Here is a 22,106-nt window from a genome sequence, read left to right as displayed (position 1 = left end):
GTCCATCACCAACTCCCGGAGCATACTCAAACTCATGTCCATCGAGTCAGTGATGCCATCCAACCATCTCATCCTCTGTCATCCCCTTCTCCTCCCACCTTCAGTCTTTCCCAGCACCATGGTCTTTTCCAGTGAGTCAGTTCTTTGCATCAGGTGGCCAAAGTACTGGAGTTTCAGCTTCAGCATCAGTCCTTCCAATGAATATTCACAACTGATTTCCTTTAAGATTGACTGGATGAATCTCCTTGCAGTCCAAGGGACTCTCAAGAGTCTTCTCCAACACCACAGTTCAAAAGCATCAGTTCTTCGGTGCTCAACTTTATAGCCCAACTCTCACATGCATACATGACTACTGGAAAAACCATAGCTTTGACTAGATGGACCTTTGTCGGTCAAGTAATGTCTCTGCCTTTTAATATGCTGCCTAGGTTGGTCATAGCTCTTCTTCCAAGGAGCAAGCGTCTTTTAATTTCATGGCTGCAGTCACATCTGCAGTGATTTTGGAACCCCCCAAAATAAAGTCTCTCACTGTTTCCATTTTTTCCCCATCCATTTGCCATGAAGTCATGGCACCGGATGCCATGATCTTAGTGACAGAGAAATCATTAATTGAGATGCGAAAGAGGACACATTCTATTCACTTTTATGCTCCACATCTTAAGGTTATCCTTATCACTTATCCTTCCTGGTCCCCACCCAACGGGAACCCTTCCTGCCAACCCTGAGACTGGGTGATAGAGGCAGTGGCCCTTGGGGAGAAGAATATGTCAAGTTGAGGCCAAGCGAAAATTCTAAAGAGGCACCTACAGTTGGGTGTAGGAGGGCTGGGATAAGTAGGAGCCCCACGAAGACTGCGCTTTTACGCCATGAATGACGCAAATCTACGCCAGAGCCGGGGGTGGGAATGTCGTCACCAGCCGCCTGGGGTTGGCAGAGTTGCGGCGAGAGGGGCGTGTAGACCCCGCCTCGGTGGGTGGGGAGTGGCAGGCCCCGCCTCGGCCCCGCTGGCAGGCTCGGGCTGGCGTCGCTGCGGCTCTGGCTGCCGGGCTGGAGAGCCGAGCCGGGAAGGATGCGGCTCCCGGGGCGGCCTGGGGGTCCCGGGGGATCGGGGGGTCTCCGGGTGCTACTCTGTCTGCTGTTGCTGGGCAGCCGCCCGGGAGGCTGCAACGCCATTAGTGCCCACGGTCAGGAGGAAATGGGGGGTGGGGGCGGGTGCCGAGAGCAGAACTCGGTGGGGTGTGCTGGGGGTGTGGAGGGGAGGGAATGGGAAGTATCACGAAGGTCGGAACCTCGGCTGGAAGGTGTGTGTGGAGTGGGGTAGGGGGAGGCCCGGTGAGCGGAGAGAGAAGAGAGGGCGTCTGCGAGGAAAGGGGCGTAGGCCTGGAGGTGGGGCTGGGAACCCGGGGGCGGGACCTAAGAGAAGAGGGCTCAGGGCAAGTTTGGGGTTTGGGGAGAAGGAATGAGGGTGCCTGTGGACAGAGGGACCTAGAGACGGGATACAAGAGAAGGAAGTGTCCCCGAGGCGCCAAAAAGTGGCGGCGCTGAGGGGTGGAGGAGGGGAAGGAAGGAGAGAGAACCCTGATTTCCAGGCAGTAGAAGTCGGGCCCACGAGCTCTGGGGTCCCATATTTCCGTAGAGGATCAGGCCAAGGGAAGCGCCAGGGTTTCTCTCTTAGCGTGGAGAGGCTGATCGCTGTAATCTGATCTCCGATAAGAAGCAGACGGCTGGGGAAGGGGGCCAAAGAGGGTGAAGAAGGAGGGGTCGTCTCCCGCCCCCTCCCCACAGTCAGGCCTGGTGCTGACTCACATCTGAGCGGACGGAGACAGTCAGCGCTGACTCATGGGCAGGGGGAGGGTAGGGGCCAGGGGCGCGTGGGGGAAGGGGCGCAAGCTCGCAGTCTGACGCCCTCCGTCCCCATCTGGCTTGGAGGCCAGGGCAAGGTACTTCCTGTGGCGCTGCGGGTTGGTTAGGGTGGAAGATGAAGGCTGGAATGGCGGAGAGGTCAAGTCTTTTAAAGGCTCCTCACTCGGTCGCCCTTCCCTCCCCCATAACTGCTTCCAGGCAAACCCTCAGAGGCGCCGGGCTCAGAGCTTCAGCACCGCGAACAGCGCCAACAGCGCTAGGGCCCCGAACTTAGAGGGACAGTGTGGGGAGCACTGCCTTAGAGCCATTCCACCCTTTCCCACGCGAAGCGGAAGTGTGCTAGGGTTCCCATCTCTTCTGAGTCCCAGGCCAGCATAAGATACTTTTGGAGATATGGGAAGGAAAGTCCCTTTTCCCTCTGAATTTGGACATAAACTACCCCGCAGTAATTCTATCAGAGTAAAAGTTTATGATTCTCCACCATCACCATCCCCATGCACCTGAAGGGCTTCTTCTCCCCATTACTTAGTTAAACAAACTGAGGCTTTTAGGGAAAGAATCCAAACTTGCAGATCTTTGAAATCCAAAGCCAGAGTCCCCTCTTAAGAAGAGGAGGCCTCTTCCCTCCTCTCCTCCCAGCTTAAAGCCTTCCTTAGAATGAAAGACTGGATCCCATCTGCTTCCCCCTTCCCTAGCCTGTTCATCCATCTGACCACTGTATGCATAGCGGTATCTGAGCCTCTCTGCTCACCTGTTCTCTACAGGCTGTCTGTTTGACCGCAGACTCTGCTCTCATCTTGAAGTCTGTATTCAGGGTGAGTGAAACCAAACATAAGACTTACAAGTCGGTTGGGGGGTGGGGGGAGGGTACACAGTGAGACAGTAGTGTGTGTGTGTTGGGGGGGGGGTGCCTGGAAGTCAGAAGAGAAATTGCACTTGGAGAGAAGGGGGGATGACCTGGAGGAGCAAAGCCCTCTGAAGCCAAAAGAGGAGATAGAGACAGAGCTGTCTATTTGCAACCTGGACTTTGGAAGGCCTCTTGTCCAAGCCCTCTGCTGACACCACTTTTGTGCTCTTAGATGGCTTGTTTGGACAGTGCCAGGTGGGAGTGGGGCAAGCCCGGCCCCTTTTGCAAGTCACATCCCCAGTTCTTCAACGCTTACAAGGTGTGCTCCGGCAGCTCATGTCCCAAGGTGAGGTCTAGATGCACTGGAGGAGAGAGGCTGTAACTTGGTTAGATGAAATGGGGAAGGGAGGGACCATCTGACTCCAGGTTTTCTCTCATGGGACATTCCTATCACACCCACTGTGGAGCCTCAACTTCCCAGACCTTACTGGAGACAGGAGTGGGAGTAGAACCCTAGAGATATGCTGTTCACACTTAGATTCTCTGGAAGAATCCAGAGAAGGCTTCTGGAAGAAGCCACTGGAAGAGGCCAGCATTCATCTCTTTGAGATCAGCCCACTCTCTGGAACTGACTGAGTATTCCAGAGGTAATCCTGGGGTCCTCAGCCAGGAGAACACCCCACTCATTCAATTCATTCATTCAAATAAATTCATTCATTTATTGGGTACTTCTATGTGGCAAACATAGTTTTAGGTGTTTAGGATTTATCAAGGGGTGAAATGAAGATCTCTGCCTACTAGGGTTTATATTCAGGAGATGAAGGGAGGTGCTACATTATATAAATTAGAAAATACTAGTATGTTAGAAGGGGATAAGTGCCATGGAAAAAAACAATTACAGCAAGATAAAGGGATCAGAAATGGTGAGGTAGGAAGCCATACTATTAAAATGAGTGGTCAAGATAGATCTTAGTGAGGCTATGAAATTTGAATAAATACATCAAGGAGGTGCGGATGTTTTCCAGAAGGTTATCTTAGGAAAGAGTATTTTGGTTGGCCAAGGATCTAGAACAAAAGCCCTAAGCATGAGTTTGAGGAACACCATGGAAAACACCTCTACAGAAGGCTGTAGAGGAGTGATGCAGAGGCAGAGCAGAAGATGCAGTCAGGTAGGTAATGATGTTCTAAGATTTTATAGGAGAATGTGTGGACTCTGACCATACTCTGAGTAAAAGAGGAAACCATCACAAGGTTCGAGCATAGGGGTACTTGATATCACTTCTACTTTAAAAGGATCACTCTTGCTGCTGTGTTGAGAATAGGATGTAGGGAATCAATGGTACAAACAGAAATACTAAACATTAAAATATTAACTATTCAGAAGTATAAACTTGGGGAAGGGGCGGGGCTCAGTTTTGATTATACTGAGTTAAGATGTCCACTCAATTAGAATGGAAAGTTGAGTATATAAGATTGGGTTTTGAAAGAGAGAGAGAAGTCTGAAGTAGAGATATAAATTTGGAATTCTTTGGTGTATAGATGGTAATTAAACCCATGAGATGGATGAAAAAGTCAAGGGATTGAGTCAATATGAAGAAAAACCCTAAAGAATTCTATTAAGAGGACCAGGAGAAGGAGGGGAATCAACAAGAGAGGCTGAGAAGGGAGACCCAATGGGGTAGAAGGAGAAACAAGAGTGTTTGGTGTCCTAGAAGCTAAGTGAGAGTGTATCAAGGTGGAAGGAGTGATCAACAGTGTCAAATGATGGTGGTAGCTTAAGTAAGATGAGATCTGAGAACTGACCCTAGATTTATTTATTTATTTTTCCTTTCCCACGGGATTTACCAGGCAAGAATACTGGAGTGGGTTGCCATTTCCTTCTCCAGAGTAACCCTAGATTTAGATATACAGAAGCCACTGGTGATCTTGATGATAGTTTTAGTAGAGTAGTTGGGGGGGGAAATCCTGAATAGAGTGGGTAAGAGGGAATGGAAGGAAAGGAAGTGGATACAGCCAGCAGAGATAACACTTTCAAAGAGTCTTGCTACAAAAAAATGGGGTGACAGCTGGAGGGGAATGTGGGATTCAAACAGTATTTTTATTATAACATGGGAGAAATTGCATTGTGTTTGTATATGAATGGGAATAATTCAGTAGACAACAGGAGAAAACAATGATATAGGAAAAGGGGGAGAATTGTGGGGAAGATGTTCTTGAGTAGGTTAGCAGGGGATGAAATCTAGTGCCCAAGTGGAGGATTGGCCTTTTATAGAAACACAGATAGTTCATCTTATGTTAATAGGCAAAAAGGCAGGTATAGATCCCATGATATGAGTTAAAAGCAGTATGAGTATTAATCCAGAAGCAAGCAAAAAGGAATGGGAGTAGGTGGGACTGGAGAGTAGGAGGTTATCCTTTTAGAATAGATGACTGACTTTTCCTGCAAGCAGAGTTCATTGAGGGAAATGGTCAGACAGATCTGCCTTCAGGATAAGATGATGATAATGAAGGCTTAAAACAGGTGTATAAGTGCTTTGGAGGTTTCCAAGCATTTTTAAGTCCCTGATTGCATTTAATCTTTACTACTGAACTGAACTGAACAGACCCATAAAGTATACGTTATTCCCACTTAAACCACCACCACCACAAATAAAGAAAACTAAGGTTCAGGATCAATAAAAATAAGGTGAATAATAATATTGATGAGAGTAATAATGATAGCATTTATTGAATACTCATAATGTGTCAGGTACTATTCTAACCATTTTATATTGTGTTTTAACTATGACAACAATTTTAGGAAGTATAAAGCCCCATTTTCCAGATAAGAGCACTAAGGCTCACAGAGGTTCAGCTAAGGACATACAGTTAGTAAGTGGCAGAGGATTTAAACCCAGTCTCACCGGAAGCAGTCTCACTTCCAGATTTGCACCTGGGGGTGGGGTGGGGGGAGGCGGAAAGGACAACTCAGATCACCCACCAGGTTTCTGGACCCCCTCCACTGCTCCTGGGCTCTTCCCAGTTCAGTACACTGCAGGGTAGAGGGTGCAGTTTTGATCTGCACTGGCCCCTGTTACTGAGCCCTCAGACTGTCCCAAGCCTGAGGGACAATCTCCATCTCACTCTTTTCTCTCCCTGGAAGGACTGTCCTGGCATGATGACCTCACCCAGTATGTGATCTCCCAGGAGATGGAGCGTATCCCCAGGCTTCGCCCCCCTGAGCCTCATCCAAGGGACAGGTAGGCATCATTTGTCATCAGCTCTAGCATTGCAAGGCTGGTGCATCTGTGGTCCTCCTGATGGAGAGAGGAAAGTATGTACAGAGACCAGCAGGCTGGGGCATGGGTGAAAAAGGCTCTGGAGTGGTCAATTGATATTCCCACATGCCCAACATGAGCTGAGCTCATCCCTGGGGATCTAGCAAAACAAGGGCATTCAAAACTGGGGGATTTTTTTTTTTTTTTTTTTTGCCGGATAAAGTCTTTTCTTAAAATTTTTATCATAGCATAGTTGATTCACAATGTTAAAGACTACTTTGAAACATTTGGACATTTGGTATTTTAAAAGAAGCATCAAAGCAGTCATCATGGAACAGATTAGAATTTTGTCAGACTGAGGCTGTTTAATGTTCAGTTTTATTACTACATGGTAAGAGGTACCATCTTCCTATTATGGTTAGGGGCTCTAAAGGCATCATTCAGGCTCTGTAAAGCAAAGGAAAGTAAATGAGGGCTTGGGGCTCAGAGGATGATACCAGGTGAAGAAGGCAGAGTTGGGTAGGACAGGACACGGCACTGAATGTTTGGATGTGTGCTTGGGGACGTGCACACAGGGGCAACGGGGCAAGTTGCAGCCACAGTTCTTCTAGAGCAGTTCCCAGCTCCCTTCCTCTGCTCCCCACTCTCCCCTTTTCTGTCCTTAGCTTCATGCTTCATCAGCTCTGCTGCTGTGTTTCAGGGACCCAGGCACGCTTACCAGGGAGGTGATGACCTCTACCCAGGTGTAGACCTCTGGCCCTTCTCCATGCTACTCTCTCCTCTCCTGAGGCTACCTCATCTCTTGAGAGATCAGGTTTACTTTAGGCTAAGCCTGCCTGGCCCCCAGCATCTCTGCCTCATAGATTCTGTACACTGTTGCCCCACACAACCAACACACATGCACACACACACACGCACGCGCGCGCACACACCCACCCACACCCACACACTTTGCTTTCCTCCTCAGATCTGGCTTGGTGCCCAGGAGACCTGGTCCCGCTGGGGAGCTGCTTTTACAGGGCATCCCCACTGGCTCCGCCCCAGCTCTGCAGCATCGGCTTCCTCGACCTTCAGTAGGTGGGGGCAGAGCTGGGGCGGGCTCCCCCCTGTCCCCTTTGCAGGCTGAGCTGCTGCCCCCTCTCTTGGAGCATCTGCTGCTGCCCCCACAGCCCCCGCATCCTGCCCTGAGTTATGAACCTGCCCTGCTGCAGCCCTACCTGTTCCATCAGGTGAGCTCTAGACACTGGCCCCCTCCCAACCCTAATCCCCATGCTGACATCTGCTCTTATCCCAATCTCTGGTTTCCCACAGTTTGGCTCCCGCGATGGCTCCCGGGGCTCAGAGAGCTCCCCAGGAATGGTCAGTGTTGACCCCCTGCCCAAGGCTGAAGCCCCTGCCTTCCTCAGCCGAGCTGGCTCCAAGGGCATGTTTGGGGCTCACCCTGGCCACTCCTATGGGGACCCTCCAGGGCCTCCACCTGCTCAGCTTTTCCAGGAGTCAGAGCTGTTCTACCTGGCCCAGGAGTCACAAGTGCCCAGCAGGACCAGGGCACCAAGGCTGCCAGAGCCAGGGGGCAGCAGCCGGGCAGGGGACTCCTCGGAGGGCTATGAGGAGGAAGGACTAGAGGGTCGTGAGGAGAAACCTCCCGCCCCAGCAGAGCAGCCAGGTAACCGTGGCCTCAGCATTCACTCCATGCCTATGGGGCTGCTTTCTGCGGGGGCAGAGACGGGGGGGTCTGTCCTGACTATGCATGCACTTGTTAATTTGTCCTTAAAGTCATCTGTACACTCAACTAATGCCTACTGACTGCCTTCTCTCTGCCAGGCATAAGTAGGCATTGAGGATACAGTAGTGGGTGGAGCTGACATGCCTTCTCCAGCTAGGGAATCGAGGAGTCCCTACTGGGCCTGAAGTTTGGTCTTGACACCTGAAGGGCTTTCCCCCGAAGTGTGGACAAAGATGGGAAGGGGAGGGCATCCGTGTCCTGGTGTTTGAAAAGTTCCTAAATGTGGGGGTCCCCACCCACCTGCAAACTCATCCCGTAAGTTCATCCTGGCACCAGTCCTGAGCTCCGTGTCTGGCTCCCAGCAGATGTGACTCTGCAGAGAGTGGCCGCTGTGCTGGCGGGCTATGGTGTGGAGCTGCATCAGCTGACCCCAGAGCAGCTCTCTACCCTCTCGACCCTGCTGCAGCTGCTGCCCAAGGGTTCCAGACAAAATCCAGGTGAGTGTCAGGGCAGAGAGACTGCCAACCCCACAGAGGCCTCTTGCCCCACTTCTCAAGGCCACAAGAAACAGTCTAGAGGGGAAGGGCCAAGCTCAGGGGAGGGAGTTGGTTTGAGACACGGAGTCATTGACAGCCACGGTCAGGAAGCAAGGGGTGAGGTGGTGAGCTGAGGAGTTAGAGCCGGAAAGGACTGGGAGATGGAAGTAATGGGGAAAGAAGCCAATGAGGGTGTGAGCTGGGGATCTGGAGGCACCGGGAAGGCTAGGCAGAAGATGCTGATGACCTAAGGTCATTGCCAAGAAGCCACTAATTGACAGGTAAGAGAGGACTGTGCAAAGAATAGCTTTGAGGGATGTGGCCAAAAATAGGGAGGAGTTGATCAAGCAATGGTTGCTCAGAAGGTAAAGAGTCTGCCTGCAATGTGGGAGACCCGGGTTCCATCCCTGGGTCGGGAAGATCCCCTGGAGAAGGAAATGGCAATCCCACTCCAGTGTTCTTGCCTGGAAAATCCCACGGGTGGAGGAGCCTGGTGGGCTATGGTCCATGGGGTCACAAAGAATCAGTTACGACTGAAGTGACTGAGCGTGCATGCATGAAGCAGAAGGGACTTCCCCAGGTGGTGCTAGTGGTAAAGAACCTGCCTACCAATGCAGGAGACATAAGAGATGTGGCTTTGATCTCTGGGTTGGGAAGATATAGAGGAGGGCACAGCATCCCGCTCCAGAATCCCGTGGAGCCTGGCGGGATACAGTTCATGGGGTCACAAAGAGGCGAATACAACTGAAGTAACTGAGCCCATGATGCAGAAGCCCAGAAGCATGGGGCTTCCCAGGTGGTACAGTGGTAAGGAATCCACCTGCCAATGCGGGAGAAACAAAAGAAGTGGGTTCAATCCCTGAGTCAGGAAGATACCCTGGAGAAGAGCATGGAAATCCAGTCCAGTATTCTTGCTTGGCGAATCCCATGGACAGAGGAGCCTGGTAGGCTACAGTCTCTGCAGTCACAAAGAGTCAGACATGACTGAGGGACTAACACACTCAGAGGCATGAGGCCATGCTTAGGATGAACTCAACAATAGCCTTGGTTACTGACTGCGGGGAGAGCCCATAGTAGATGCCACAGACTCAGAGCTACCAGCCCTTTCTCCTACCTGCGTTGTGTGGACCTTGGCCTTGGCCCTTTGCCCAGAGTTTTGTTTTTCCTGTCTCTACAGGAGGAGCTGTAAACGTTGGAGCTGACATCAAGAAAGTGAGTTTGCAACACCTCCCTGACCCGTAAGGCAGCAAACGCCCTTAGCTGAAATCTAAATCTCAGGCTCAGGACCCAGAATCTGTATTCTCTGACCCTTCAACAGAGGCCCGGAGGCTGCAAGTCATTGCTTAAAGTCTCACCTCAGGCTAAAGGCAGAGCTGGAACCAGAAGCGAGAATTCTTGATTCATTGCTTTTTTTTCACTGCAGTCGTGTCAGACCTTGCTCTTGAAATGAGATCCTTAGGCGAAGGGAGGGAAGGGAGCAGGCAGGCTCCTGACTGCCCTACAGCTTGAGGCTCTGTCCGTTTCACACATTGGATTTCTAAGATTGTGTGGCTAAACAAAAGTCGAAAAAGCACTGGCTGCCTGTTCATCTTCTCCCCTAACTCCAGCTTTCCTCACTCTGGAATTTCTCCCCACTCCAGCCCCATTCTGTCAATTATTACTTATCATGAATAATCATTCATTCAGCCCTTTATTCATTCATTCATTCATCCACTTGGCTCACTTTCCTGGATGCCCTCTCAGTACCCAATGCTGACCTGGGTCTGGGGATAGAAAGAGAAACGAGTCATAAGCACCCCTATGGGAACTCAGGGTCCAGATTGTAGACCCCCTTTCCTTAACCCCTTCACTGTTAGAGACCTTACCTCTATCCTCTCTTCTAAACAGACAATGGAGGAGCAGGTTCAGGGCGAAGACCCAGCAGAGCCTCCACCCCCAATGCCCTCCCTGCCTGGATCCCCCACTGGCAGTTCCACCTCCAATAAAGCCCAGAAGGAGCTGAGCACCGGAGCCTCTGAGCCCCCGAAAGCTGCTGGCCCCCCCGCCACTCCAGTCCTGGTAGAGAAGAAAAGCCCGCTGGGCCAGAACCAGCCCACCATGGCGGGGCAGCCCTCCACTCGGCCATCAGCAGAGGAATACGGCTACATTGTCACCGACCAGAAGTAAGGGCTCCCGTGCGGGGCAGCCTCTTGTTCCCTTGGGGGTTGGGCTGGCCTGCCTTGGGAGGCAGAGAGCAGAAACGCAGATGTGAAGTAGATGGGGGTGGGGGGGACTGCTCTGCACCTCTGGATGTCTTGACACCCTTGGAGGGTGTTTCAAGAAAGTGGCCAAGAGGGTCCCCACTTTCCTTCCTCTACCGGCTCTGCAACTCCAGGCCCTTGAGTCTGGCTGCAGGAGTGAGGCTGCTGGAGATCCTGGCTGAGCACGTGCACATGTCCTCGGGCAGCTTCATCAACATCAGGTGGGGCTCAATCTGGCTGGGGCGGCAGGTAGCTTGAAGGGGGTGGAGCCTAGGGGGCTCAAGGGAGGAGGGGAAGACAAACTCCAGGTAAGGGGCCGAGGTCAGGTCACAGATGTTTCCAGCTTCATTGAAGGTACAGCCACACTTTGCCCTGCTGCTGGCCTGTCCAGTATCTTCCCTCCTGAAACATCCTCGTATGGCATGGGTTTCAGCCCCATCCTCTAATAGGGAGAGGACCAGAGCGGATCTCTCATTTTGAATCTGGGATCTGTGATGGGTGAGGCAGTAATATACCTCCTATTCGGCAGTGTCGTGGGACCAGCCCTTACCTTCCGCATCCGGCACAATGAACAGAACCTGTCTTTGGCTGATGTGACCCAGCAAGCCGGTAATTACTTCTTCACCCTAGCCCTAGTTGTATAGACCCAGACCGGTGGCTGATGCTCTCCTTGAAACATTCCCAGACCCAGGAATATTCCCAGACCCGGGCCATATGGGCCCGGCCTGCCACGGGGCATTGCATGGCATGGGGTGGAGACCATATTGGGGCTGGAGAGGATCTGACCTCCGTCCTCCCTGCAGGGTTGGTGAAGTCTGAACTGGAAGCACAGACAGGGCTCCAGATCTTGCAGACAGGAGTGGGACAGGTATGAGATAACTGAAGAATCAGTCAAAGTCCCCACTGGCTGATGCTGCCCACCAGAAATGAAGGCAGTCTTGGCAGAACAGGAGCTGAAATACACCACCTTTGCTGAAGCAGCCCTCCTCCATGCAGTTTTCTTTCCAACCAGCAGATGGCCCCAGTGGCTCCAGCTCCCTGTAATATCAGCCTTCTATAGGCAGCCAGCTCACCTGGAAGAACTACCTGAGATGGCCCAGCCGTCCATAGATATGCTAGAGCAAAGTCTCAGATTCCAAGGGAAAACATTACACAGAAAGGATTTTGAACTCAAAATATGCTTCTATTATGCATCCAACACTGATGCCTCATGTTCTACTATTTGACTTCCTGGGTCTCTATACTTCTCTACATCCATTTTTTAATGCAAAAACTCCTAGGGAGAGTCACCCACTAAGTCTCTGGCAGTACAATGTGGTTGAGTTGGTCCCATGGGGATTGAGAAAGAGGGATCTTGGGTCTACGTGAGTCCCTCTGCCTGTACCACCATGTCCCTGCCTCTCAGCTTTTCCCCAGGAGATATCCTAGCAGGGAGTGGGGTGTGGGACAGGAGTGAGGAGCAGCTCCTAAGTCTCCCTGCACCACCACTGCCCACCTTGATTCTAACCTTGTTCCCACAGAGGGAGGAGGCAGCCGCCATCCTTCCCCGACCGGCCCACAGCACTTCTCCCATGCGGTCCGTGCTCCTTACTCTGGTGGCCCTGGCGGGTGTGGCTGGGCTGCTCGTGGCCCTGGCAGTGGCTCTGTGTGTGCGGCAGCATGCACGACAGCGGGACAAGGAGCGCCTGGCCGCCCTGGGACCCGAGGGGGCCCATGGTGACACGACCTTTGAGTACCAGGTGTGCAGCCCCAGAAGCTTGTTGATGAAAGGGAATGGAAGGGGCTCAGGAGTCTGGGTCTCATGTAAGATGAGGGCAGGGAGTTGGATATCCAGGCAGGGGCTGGAGAAGCCCCAGCAAGGGGATGTCGTGGGGGCATTTTGAATGGATGGGAATTGAGAACAGGTGGTTCCTGAAGTTCTCCCCAATACCACCATTCAGGGGGTTCTGGATTCTGCTCTGTAATATCTGAAGTTGTCATGGGCCACACCCAAGCAGAACAGCCCTGGAAAGGATGAGGCAGAAGACCCAGGGCAGAAGACCCCACCCCAGAGGAGACAGGTTTCATTCAAAAGCAATCCAGGACCATCCTAAGGACTCTGTTGAAAAGGCTTCAGGAGAACATGGATCCTGCCCTGTCCTTCTTCTGCAGGATCTATGCCGCCAGCATATGGCTACAAAGTCCCTGTTCAACAGGGCGGAGGGTCCACCCGAGCCCTCTCGGGTGAGCAGCGTGTCCTCACAGTTCAGCGATGCTGCCCAGGCCAGCCCCAGCTCCCACAGCAGCACCCCGTCCTGGTGTGAGGAGCCCGCCCAAGCCAACATGGACATCTCCACGGGACACATGATTCTGGTCAGGATGGGGCATGGGCCCAGAGGCAGGGAGGGGACCGGGTGGTGGGAGGCGCAGGGCTGGCAGTGGGGGCCGGCGCCAGGCTGTGGTGTCCTTGCAGGCCTACATGGAGGACCACCTTCGGAACAGGGATCGCCTGGCCAAGGAGTGGCAGGCCCTGTGTGCCTACCAGGCGGAGCCCAACACCTGTGCCACTGCCCAGGGTGAGGGCAACATCAAAAAGAACCGCCACCCTGACTTCCTACCCTGTGAGTGAGTCCTGTTGGCCCAGCCTTCTGTCTTCTGGGAGTCCGGAGGGCTTGGGGTAGGGGCTGGGCTCCTGGCTGAGGCTGAGTGGCAGAGGTGCCAGGACCCCAGTGACCAGAGGGGTTTCTGGGGTGGGGTTGGGGTCTGTGCAGATGACCATGCTCGCATCAAGCTGAAGGTGGAGAGCAGCCCTTCTCGGAGTGATTACATCAATGCCAGCCCCATTGTGAGTGGCTCCCATCTCCTCCCCCATATTCATCCTGCCCCTATAGACTCCATTTCCCACTCCCCAAGGCCCTGGAATTGTGGGCCTGATATCTGGCATGGAAACGGGAGTTCTGAGGCTCCCCCAGACCCTGGCCTGCTCCCTTTGACCAGACCTCTCCATAATGGCATTTCCTATTCTGGTTCATGATGTATTTTCCCTGCCCCCAGATTGAGCACGACCCTCGGATGCCAGCCTACATAGCCACACAGGGACCGCTGTCGCATACCATTGCAGACTTCTGGCAGGTGGGCTTTTGGAGGGAGGGTGTCTCCAGGGACCGGGGTCCCTTGTGGGCAGCCAGGGCCAACCAGGTCCCAGGGAGGTTAGAATGGAGCTTACCTGGGTGCTAGACATCATCTGTCCCTAGATGGTGTGGGAGAGTGGCTGCACTGTCATCGTCATGCTGACCCCGCTGGTGGAGGATGGTGTCAAGCAGTGTGATCGCTACTGGCCGGACGAGGGTTCCTCCCTCTACCACGTATATGAGGTCAGCAGAACCCCACGGCCAGGAGAAAATGGGGGTGGGGAAAGTGGGCGGTGCACCCTTCATACATGTGTGACTGTATATGTATATAAACATCCGTGTATTACACATATTCACACATGCTGTGCTGTGCTTACTCACTCAGTCGTGTCCAACTCTTTGAGACCCCATGGACTGTAGCCCGCAAGTCTCCTCTATCCGTGGGGATTCTCCAGGCAAGAATACTGGAGTGGGCTGCCATGCCCTTCTCCAGGGCATCTTTCTAACCCAAGAATTGAACCCAGGTCTCCTGCATTGCAGGTGGATTCTTTACTGTCTGAGCCACCAGGAAAGCATTCACATACATACATATATGCATATACATGTGTGTATGTGTGTGTCTAGTCTAGGGCTGAAAAGCACTTGTAGGGACCTATGATGAAAGGTACAGATATAAAACTATAAAACCACTGAAACTAAGGTAAGAAGCTAAGAGCCAGGAGTACAGTTTTGAGACAGGGAAGATAAGTATACTCGAAGACCAAGACTTAGTCCTACTTTTATTGAGTCTAGTTTAGATCTGAGTTTCCTGGAGGCCAAAGCAAAGAAAGAAATGCTGCCAATCACACATGTTGCTTATGAAAAATAGAAAAACACTGGGGGTGGTCTGGGCAGAGACAAAGTAGAGGAAGAAGAAACATTCCTGACCAATAGGAAGTGACCCCCCCCCCCAATAAAACAAGAGATGTTATTTGCACAACAGAAGCTTCTTGTCTCTAAATGAGCTCTGGATAACAAATTTTCAGCATTAGATGAGCACACAATACTTTCTCATTTTAAGCTTTAAAAATTGGTCCTGCTTGGGGTTAAAGAAAAAAATCAAATGAAAATACAGAATTTTATCAAAGTTTATGGTGTGTAACACAGACACTGTGCTAGTCTTTGCACAAAAGAGGAAGGAGACACTGATTTCAGGAAGCACACAGGACTTCCCGGAGGGTCCAATGGTTAAGAATCCGAGCTGCCACTGCAGGGGGCACAGGTTCGATCCGTAGTCGGGGAGCTATGGTCCCGCTATGCGGCCAAAAAGACTAGTTGTGTCTAGGTGGAAAAGCCTCCAGTTGTCCTGAGCAGTCCATAAGTCCTAGACACAGATGGCTAGGGTTCTTGGGGACAGCTGAGTGAGCTTCCTGACTGGCCTGGGAGGCCGGGAGGATTTGGAGAGGCCCTGCCGCGCTCAGGCCTGCGCGCCCACCCTCGCAGGTGAACCTGGTGTCGGAGCACATCTGGTGCGAGGACTTCCTGGTGCGGAGCTTCTACCTGAAGAACGTGCAGACCCAGGAGACGCGCACGCTCACGCAGTTCCACTTCCTCAGCTGGCCGGCAGAGGGCACCCCGGCCTCCACCCGGCCCCTCCTGGACTTCCGCAGGTGAGCCGGCATCCCTGGGAAGTGGGGCAGCCCGAGGAAGGCTCCCAGAAGCCTGGGAGAGAGCAGCCTAGGAGCAAGGGGGCCGGGAGCCGGGCTCTGGCGCCTCCCCGCAGCCTATCAGCTCCTCCTGGGGCCCCAGGTCAGGAGAGGCAGGCCCTCTCGCCCGACCTGGAGCCTCAGCTTCTGGTCTGCTGGTGTCCCCTTCTAGACACCCCCAAACCAGGACTGACTCTGACCTCCTGGCGTCCCCTTCTGAACACCACCCCCCAAACCAGGACTGACGCTCTGTCTCGCTGTGCCCATCCGTCCATTGCTGTGGTCCAGCTCCTGACTGCTCGCTCTCTCTGCTGGCTGGCTGCCTCTTCCCTCTCTCTTGCCCTCTTTTTCTATCTCCCACTCTTTCTCCATAACCTTCTTCTCCCTCCGCCCCGCTATACCCTGAAAGGCTCATCTTGTTTCTAGCCCCCTCCCTCCCTCTCTCCTTCTCCTTGGTCCTTGCTGTCTATTTCCTCCTGTCCTGTGTTTCCTGGTGTCCAGTCTCTATGTCTGTTGTCCCCCTGCTTTCTCTCACTCCCCCCTGCCTTCCCCCTTCTTTACCCTCTGTATCTCTTTGCCTCTGTTTTTATTTCTTTCCCTCTTTCTCTCCCTTCCTTCCCACTTTTCTCTCCCCCACCCTCCCTCTCCCCCTCAGCTCTCTCTCCATCGTTCTGTCTCACAGTCTGTCTCACTCCCCAACTCCATCCACATTTCCCCGCTCTGCACCTCTCCCTGTTTCATCTCTCAGCTGTTTCCTTCACCTCCCTCCCATCTCTGCCTATTTACTCTGCCTCTCTTTGTCTCTGTCTCCCCCCTCCTCTCTTTCTCTACGTGTCTCTGCCTCTCCGTTGCTCTGTCTCCCCTCTCTGTCTCCTCCCTCTTCTCTCTCTCTCTCACGGCTGCCAGCGTCATTTTTGTGATCTGCAGCTAGTATTCTCACTCCAGTTGCATAGTCACAAAAGTGATCACTGGCAGGTGTGGCCGCTGCATGGATGGGACATGAGGACGTGTGGCCCAGGGACCACCCTGAAGGGTGATGGGAGAGCTGGGGGCTGGGGAGATTCAGGGAAGGGACAAATACTATCAAAGGGAGTTGCAGGTGGGCGGGAATCTCTGGACTCTTGGGGACTCATGGAACCAGGTGGGGGCTGGGACAGGAAACCAACAGGGGGACTTGCCCTCTTCAGATGCTAAAACCGTGTCCAGGCCTCCAGAGTGCCCTGCCTTCCCTCCACAGATAGGTGGCTGAGAAGCCTGCTGCCATGGCAGGGACCTCACCCACACTGCAGCTTCCTCCTGCTTCTCTGCCCCTTGCCGGGCCGCTCTGAGGTCTCTAGGTGCTGGGCAGAAAGCAGAGGAACAGAACTGGGGCAGGAACCTGGGGGTAGTTTCTGAGCCTCAGGACAATGGTTTCTAACTGGGGTCCATGCAACCTAAGGTACAGGCTTCTTGAAGGCACCATCAAGGGTATCAGGGGTAATTTTTGTTTTCCATATTTAAAAATCTTTATAAAATGAGTTCATGGACTTATTTTAAGGCTGCACAGGTAAGCGAAAAGGTTATGTTTCTTTGCTTCAGGCTGGAATTATGTAAACTCAATTGGCTTAGACACCCAGAACAAATTAATTGCTGCTTAATAAATAATGTTTTGGTGAAGGTCTATCAGAGGGAAGGCAAAATAAATTTTGAAGTCTTAGAAAATGACTGATCAAGTTCCTTGACCTCCATCTGTTTTCTTACCTGTGAAATGAGATTGATGACTCATACCTTAAGGGATTGTTACAAAAATCAGTAGCATGAAATCTATAAAATCTACTTTAAGTGCCAGGTACATAGCAAAAGTAAAAGTGAAAGTTGCTCAGTCGTGTCAGACTCTTTGTGACCCCCTGGACTATACAGTCCATGGGATTCTCCAGGCCAGAATAATGGAGTGGGTAGCCTTTCCCTTCTCTAAGGGATCTTCCCAACTCAGGGATAGAATCCAGATCTCTTGCATTGCAGGTGGATTCTTTACCAGCTGAGCTACCAGGGAAGCTCCAGCATATAGCAAAGGCTCTGTTAATTCCAAGTACTATTTGTTGTCATTATTATTAACTGATTGGGAGCCACCGTGACAACTTCTGTTCAGCCCCAGCCCTGATCTACCAGCCGATACGCTAAGGAATCACGTGGACTTCTAGAAAACCATTCAAGTCACCTGGCCCCAGCAAGTCTGGGGGTACCAGACTGGGAGACCACTAAGTTCCAAGCTCCTCTGAAATGCTCTAATAACCCCTCAAAAGGTTTTCCCTTGCCCTTGTCCTTTGGGAGTATCAGGAGTCTGCAAGTGACTCTCAAGTCAGGAATGTCATAAGGAACAAGGGCAGGTTAGACTGGGCCATGAGAGAGGGAGAACCCACCTGCTCCTTGCTGAGCTGTGGTCCAAGAAGCAGAGTCTGAGGTCCAGGTGGACCCATAGTCTGAATATGACCCAATCACAGAGCACCTGTGCTGGGGTAAGACTTATCCAGGGAGACAGTGGGCGGCAGTATATTCAGAGCTGAGGGGTTGTCATCCCCTCACCAGAGGAACTCTGCACCCAGAGCTACAACCAGACCTCACTGCTGGTGAGGACCACAAGGAGCCTGGGTGGGAGGGGAACACCCAGGGGCAGAGCAATAGTGTGCTCTGACACTCTTGAAGTCACCTGAACACCTATCCTCCCTGAACTTCAGGCAGGGGAGACTGTTAATATTATGACATTTTATCTTTAATAGTGCCATCATTTAATGAGCACCTACTGTGTGCCAGATTTAGCACTTAGTCCTTTATATGGATTATCTCATAATCCATGTAATAAGAACCCTAAGAAGGAGGTTACTATTACTATCATACCCGTTTTACAGGTAAGAAAACTGGGGCTTGAAAGGTTTTTATCGGTTGATCTATCAGGTTTTATCTGATAAATCAGAGCAACTGATTTATCAGTTGTTCCAGGTGCATAGCCTAGGCCCATAGTGACAAGGCAAGCCCAGTGCCCCCCAACACCATCTCTGGTTCTTGGCCTCCAGCCACAACTCCTCCGTCCAGCCGTCTTCCCTCCTCAGCCCTGGGCAGGTGGGGAGAAAAGGAAGACAAGCCCACAGGTGTGTGTCTCAGCTCCCCTTTGCCTCTGCTGGTGCCCCCTGGCCTCATGCCCATTTCTTGTTGCAGGAAGGTGAACAAGTGCTACCGGGGCCGCTCCTGCCCCATCATCGTGCACTGCAGGTGCGTATGCGATTGGAGGGGGTGGGGGGTGGGGGGACAGGTCAGGCCCAAGCCAGGGGGCCCTGAAGGGGGCACATCCTGGTTCCCACCCCTCTCCGGTCCTGCTCTCCGTGTGCATCTCCCAAGCACACTGTTTGACTGTCCCCTTGATACTAGCAAACAACAGCCCACGGGCCAAATTCAGCATACCATCTATTTTCTTATTGGCCCATGAGCTAAGAATGATGTCCCCATTTTTAAATAGTTGAAGGAAAAAAAAGAACACACGACAGAGGCTATATGTGGCCCACAAAGTTGAAAATATTTACCATCTTGCCATTTACATAAGACGTTGGCTGAAGGAAAGCCTGCCCAGTGGCTAGAAATGGCTATTCCCATTCCCTCTCACTGCCTCCACCTCAGGGTGGAGCCAGGGCTCTCCTTTTCAGTTGGCTCATTGCCCAAGAGACACCCCATGAGTCACAGGCTCCCCACTCAAGGCCCAATTCCCAGGACCCAGGAGCTATGACCCCATCCCTAATCCTCGGCTCAGTCATGCCATCCAACCCCGCAGCTAACCCTAACGGCTCCACCACCGTCTCTACCCCAAGCCTCCATGTCCCCTCCCCTCCCCCTTCCTGCTGGGTCCCCAGCTCAGCCTGTCACCATCTCCTACTGCAGTGATGGTGCAGGGAGGACAGGCACCTACATCCTCATCGACATGGTACTGAACCGCATGGCAAAAGGTAAGGCCCCTCCCCACCATGTCCCCAGCCCAGCCCCAGATTAGAGTCTCCCCAGCCCCTGGGGTCACAGGAGTTCGTGGAGGGCAGGTCGCCACACCCCCAGGTAATCCTCTGAGCCTCCCATCCCAAGATGCCCTAGGCTTTCTGGGTCCTACCCTCCTCTGGACACCCTCTGAGCATCTGTGTATCCCCACACCCCTCCCACCAGGAGTGAAGGAGATCGACATTGCTGCCACCCTGGAGCATGTCCGTGACCAGCGGCCTGGCCTTGTTCGCTCTAAGGTGACTGTTTCTCTCTACACCTACCCTAGCCATGACCTTTCCCCAGGGAAAGTTGCAGTGGCCTGCCTCTCCTGCCTGCCTCCAAATCTCCCCAAGGAGGGCTCTCTCCTTCTCCCCCAAGTAACCGCCCCAAAGCCCACCCCCCCATCCCAGGGCAGGAGCAGAGGCCGGGCCTCCCCATAACCCTCCTCCCTCTACCCTTCCCCAGGACCAGTTTGAGTTTGCCCTGACAGCTGTGGCGGAGGAGGTAAATGCCATCCTCAAGGCCTTGCCCCAGTGAGACCCCTGGAGCCCCTCTGTGGGCAGCCCAGCCTCCACTCCCTCCTTGCCTGTGTGAGCATCTATCTGTGCACTCGCTCTCACCACCACACCCGCCACCTTGGCCCCTCCTGGGCATGTCCAGCCCTTCCAAGAGGAGCGTGTAAGGAAGGGGAAGCAAGATGGGGCATACAGGAACCCCTGGTGTCCCCTGGGGGAGCTGGCAGCCAGTCAGAAGGAGAGGAAAGTCATGGGCACCAAATTCTACCCACAATTTCCTCCTGTCCAACTTCCCTGACCCCCATTTCCCGCCACTCTGGATGCTCCCAATATGTCTGTGTGGACGCCCTCCGCCCTCCAGTGTGGCTAGAATGGGGCAGAGGGGCCACCATGCCCAGATCGTCCTCCTCCCCTAGCCCCTGCTGCCCGCTGTCCTGCCTCCATGACCCACACTGTGGCCCTTGCCCCTCCTGCCCCCTCCCCTCACCCTTCCGCCACGTGCCACTCAACTCGCTCCCCCTGGCACAAGAGAACATTTCTGGAAAAATCTACTTTTGTATCAATGTGAATAAAGTTAGTGTGTCGTGTGTGCAGCTGCAACCCAGACCTCCTACGCATTTCTCTGCTTTGCTTCCAGGCTTCAGCCCCAGCCTCAGCCTGGAGCAGGCCCTGCTGCGTTTCAGGAGGTGCAGACAATTATGGGAGAGCCGGGCGGTGGAGTCAGGCTCTTCAAGGCTTGCATGGAAGCAAATGACAATCGGGCAGTAGTTTTTATGCTGTACTTCCTACATGTCTGATAGCCTCCAAGGTGCTTGACAACCATTAACTGGTTTAATCTTCAGGACACGCTACCAATTAGCCCCATTTTACAGACAGAGAGACTGCACAGAACTTGCCTGAGGTACCACAACTAGTTAAGTGGTGGAGTTGGGATTCCAACACAGGCATGCTTGGCCTCTTTGCTGCATCTCCTCTCAGTTCTAGGGCAGCAGCTTCGCACCCTTCGGCCTCAGGAATAATATACATCATGCAGGATGGAGGTTAGGACTAAATGAGGTGATACAGGCCAAGTGCTCACCACAGCTTAAGCAGAAGTAGCTAAACTCTGGTAACGACTCACAGACTAGGCCTGTGAGATGTCACAACATTCATTCACCTCGGGGCAAAGGGCACTTTCTCCCCATTCCCCTGGAATGCCCCCACTCTGTATGGCCTCAGAGGAGACTCCATCCGCGTGTTCCTTGGACAACAGTGGTACACACAGAAATGAGGCAAAAACAGCCTTGAGCCTGGAGCTACTCAGGAATTAGGGCCACCTCACCTTGCCAAGGCTCAGAAAGTCAAAGTGTTGGTCACTCAGTCCTTTCCAGCTCTTCACGACCCCATGGACTGTAGCCCACCAGGCTCCTCTGTTCATGGAATTTTCCAGGCAAGAATACTGCAGTGGGTTGCCATTTCCTTCTCCAGGGGATCTTCCTGACCCGGGGATCAAACCTGTGTCTCCTGCATTGCAGGCAAAATTATTTACCATCTGAGCCTCCAGGGAAGCCCAAGGCTCAGGCCCCCACATGAAAGATGGGCAAGTACCACCTGTCCTGCTCAGAGAGAGAAGGGACAGTGAGTGGATCTCTGGCCCCCCACCCCTCACCTGTGCTCTGCTGCAGCTCAACACCACTGTTGGTAATCAAAAAGGCTGGAAGTGGGCAGAAACTTCCAACAGATTCTCTCTCTCTCTCTCAAGACAGAGGCCTGAAATTCCTTTCAGGGCATGCCGCTTCCTTGTTTGGAGGAAAATACAATATAGGTCCTTTGGCCATTGAGGATGAAGCCCAGTGCTTACCCCCAAATGGAAGAGAGAGTTGGAGGCGAACCACACTGCCCTGCATGAGGATGGAAAAGTGCTTGTCCTGTGGCTGGGAGGGCATCTCTGCAGGTGTCTGAAGAGACAGGATGGGGGAGGTACCTAGTTTTCACCTCCCTGGGCCCTGGACCCTGCGTGGGGCAGGCTTACGCCACTCCATGCAAGAGAGGCAGGCTTCTGACACGGGATGCTAGCCATAAGCTAAGAGGACCTGTGGAGGGGGTGCTCAGTCTCTGGGCCTCGGGAGGAGGTTTGGAGAGGTGTTTCACCACGTCTCTGGCTTTCTGTTGGCCTCAGCTTTCAGTCCAGTCAGATCTGGTCCTAGCTGTGCTTGCAGACCCTGCAGTAGTTGGGTGGTGGGGTCCTGCATTCGGAGAACAACAGCTGCCTGTGAAAGCCCGCTGTGGGGCCCCCAGAGGTGAGGCATGTGAGCACGGCCTGGGATTCCACACCATATTAGGGGAGGGCCG

At 52.9% G+C, this 22,106-nt stretch overlaps 1 protein-coding gene and 1 non-coding gene across 2 annotated transcripts; both read left to right on the top strand.

Annotated features, from left to right (window-relative positions):
• The first annotated feature begins 1,018 nt into the window (after positions 1-1,018).
• PTPRN (protein tyrosine phosphatase receptor type N) lies at positions 1,019-20,375 on the top strand. The gene is made up of 23 exons (NM_001075131.1): positions 1,019-1,184; positions 2,628-2,678; positions 2,943-3,056; positions 5,853-5,949; positions 6,935-7,196; positions 7,279-7,633; positions 8,059-8,190; positions 9,407-9,441; positions 10,117-10,391; positions 10,604-10,690; positions 10,999-11,078; positions 11,273-11,337; positions 11,990-12,208; positions 12,621-12,821; positions 12,922-13,069; positions 13,220-13,293; positions 13,503-13,580; positions 13,703-13,822; positions 15,062-15,228; positions 18,457-18,510; positions 19,171-19,235; positions 19,444-19,517; positions 19,726-20,375. Exons 1-23 carry the CDS (start codon positions 1,070-1,072, stop codon positions 19,795-19,797), a joined length of 2,940 nt encoding a protein of 979 aa, NP_001068599.1. The 5' UTR covers positions 1,019-1,069; the 3' UTR covers positions 19,798-20,375.
• Positions 16,157-16,246, top strand: MIR153-1 (microRNA mir-153-1). Its single transcript, NR_031028.1, has one exon. It is a non-coding gene; the product is annotated as a microRNA mir-153-1 (primary transcript).
• Positions 20,376-22,106: the final 1,731 nt, after the last annotated feature.

The sequence above is a fragment of the Bos taurus genome, chromosome 2 (genome assembly GCF_002263795.3).
Source record: "Bos taurus isolate L1 Dominette 01449 registration number 42190680 breed Hereford chromosome 2, ARS-UCD2.0, whole genome shotgun sequence".
Taxonomy (NCBI): Eukaryota; Metazoa; Chordata; class Mammalia; order Artiodactyla; family Bovidae; genus Bos; species Bos taurus.
This window is presented reverse-complemented; position numbering and strand designations above follow the sequence as displayed.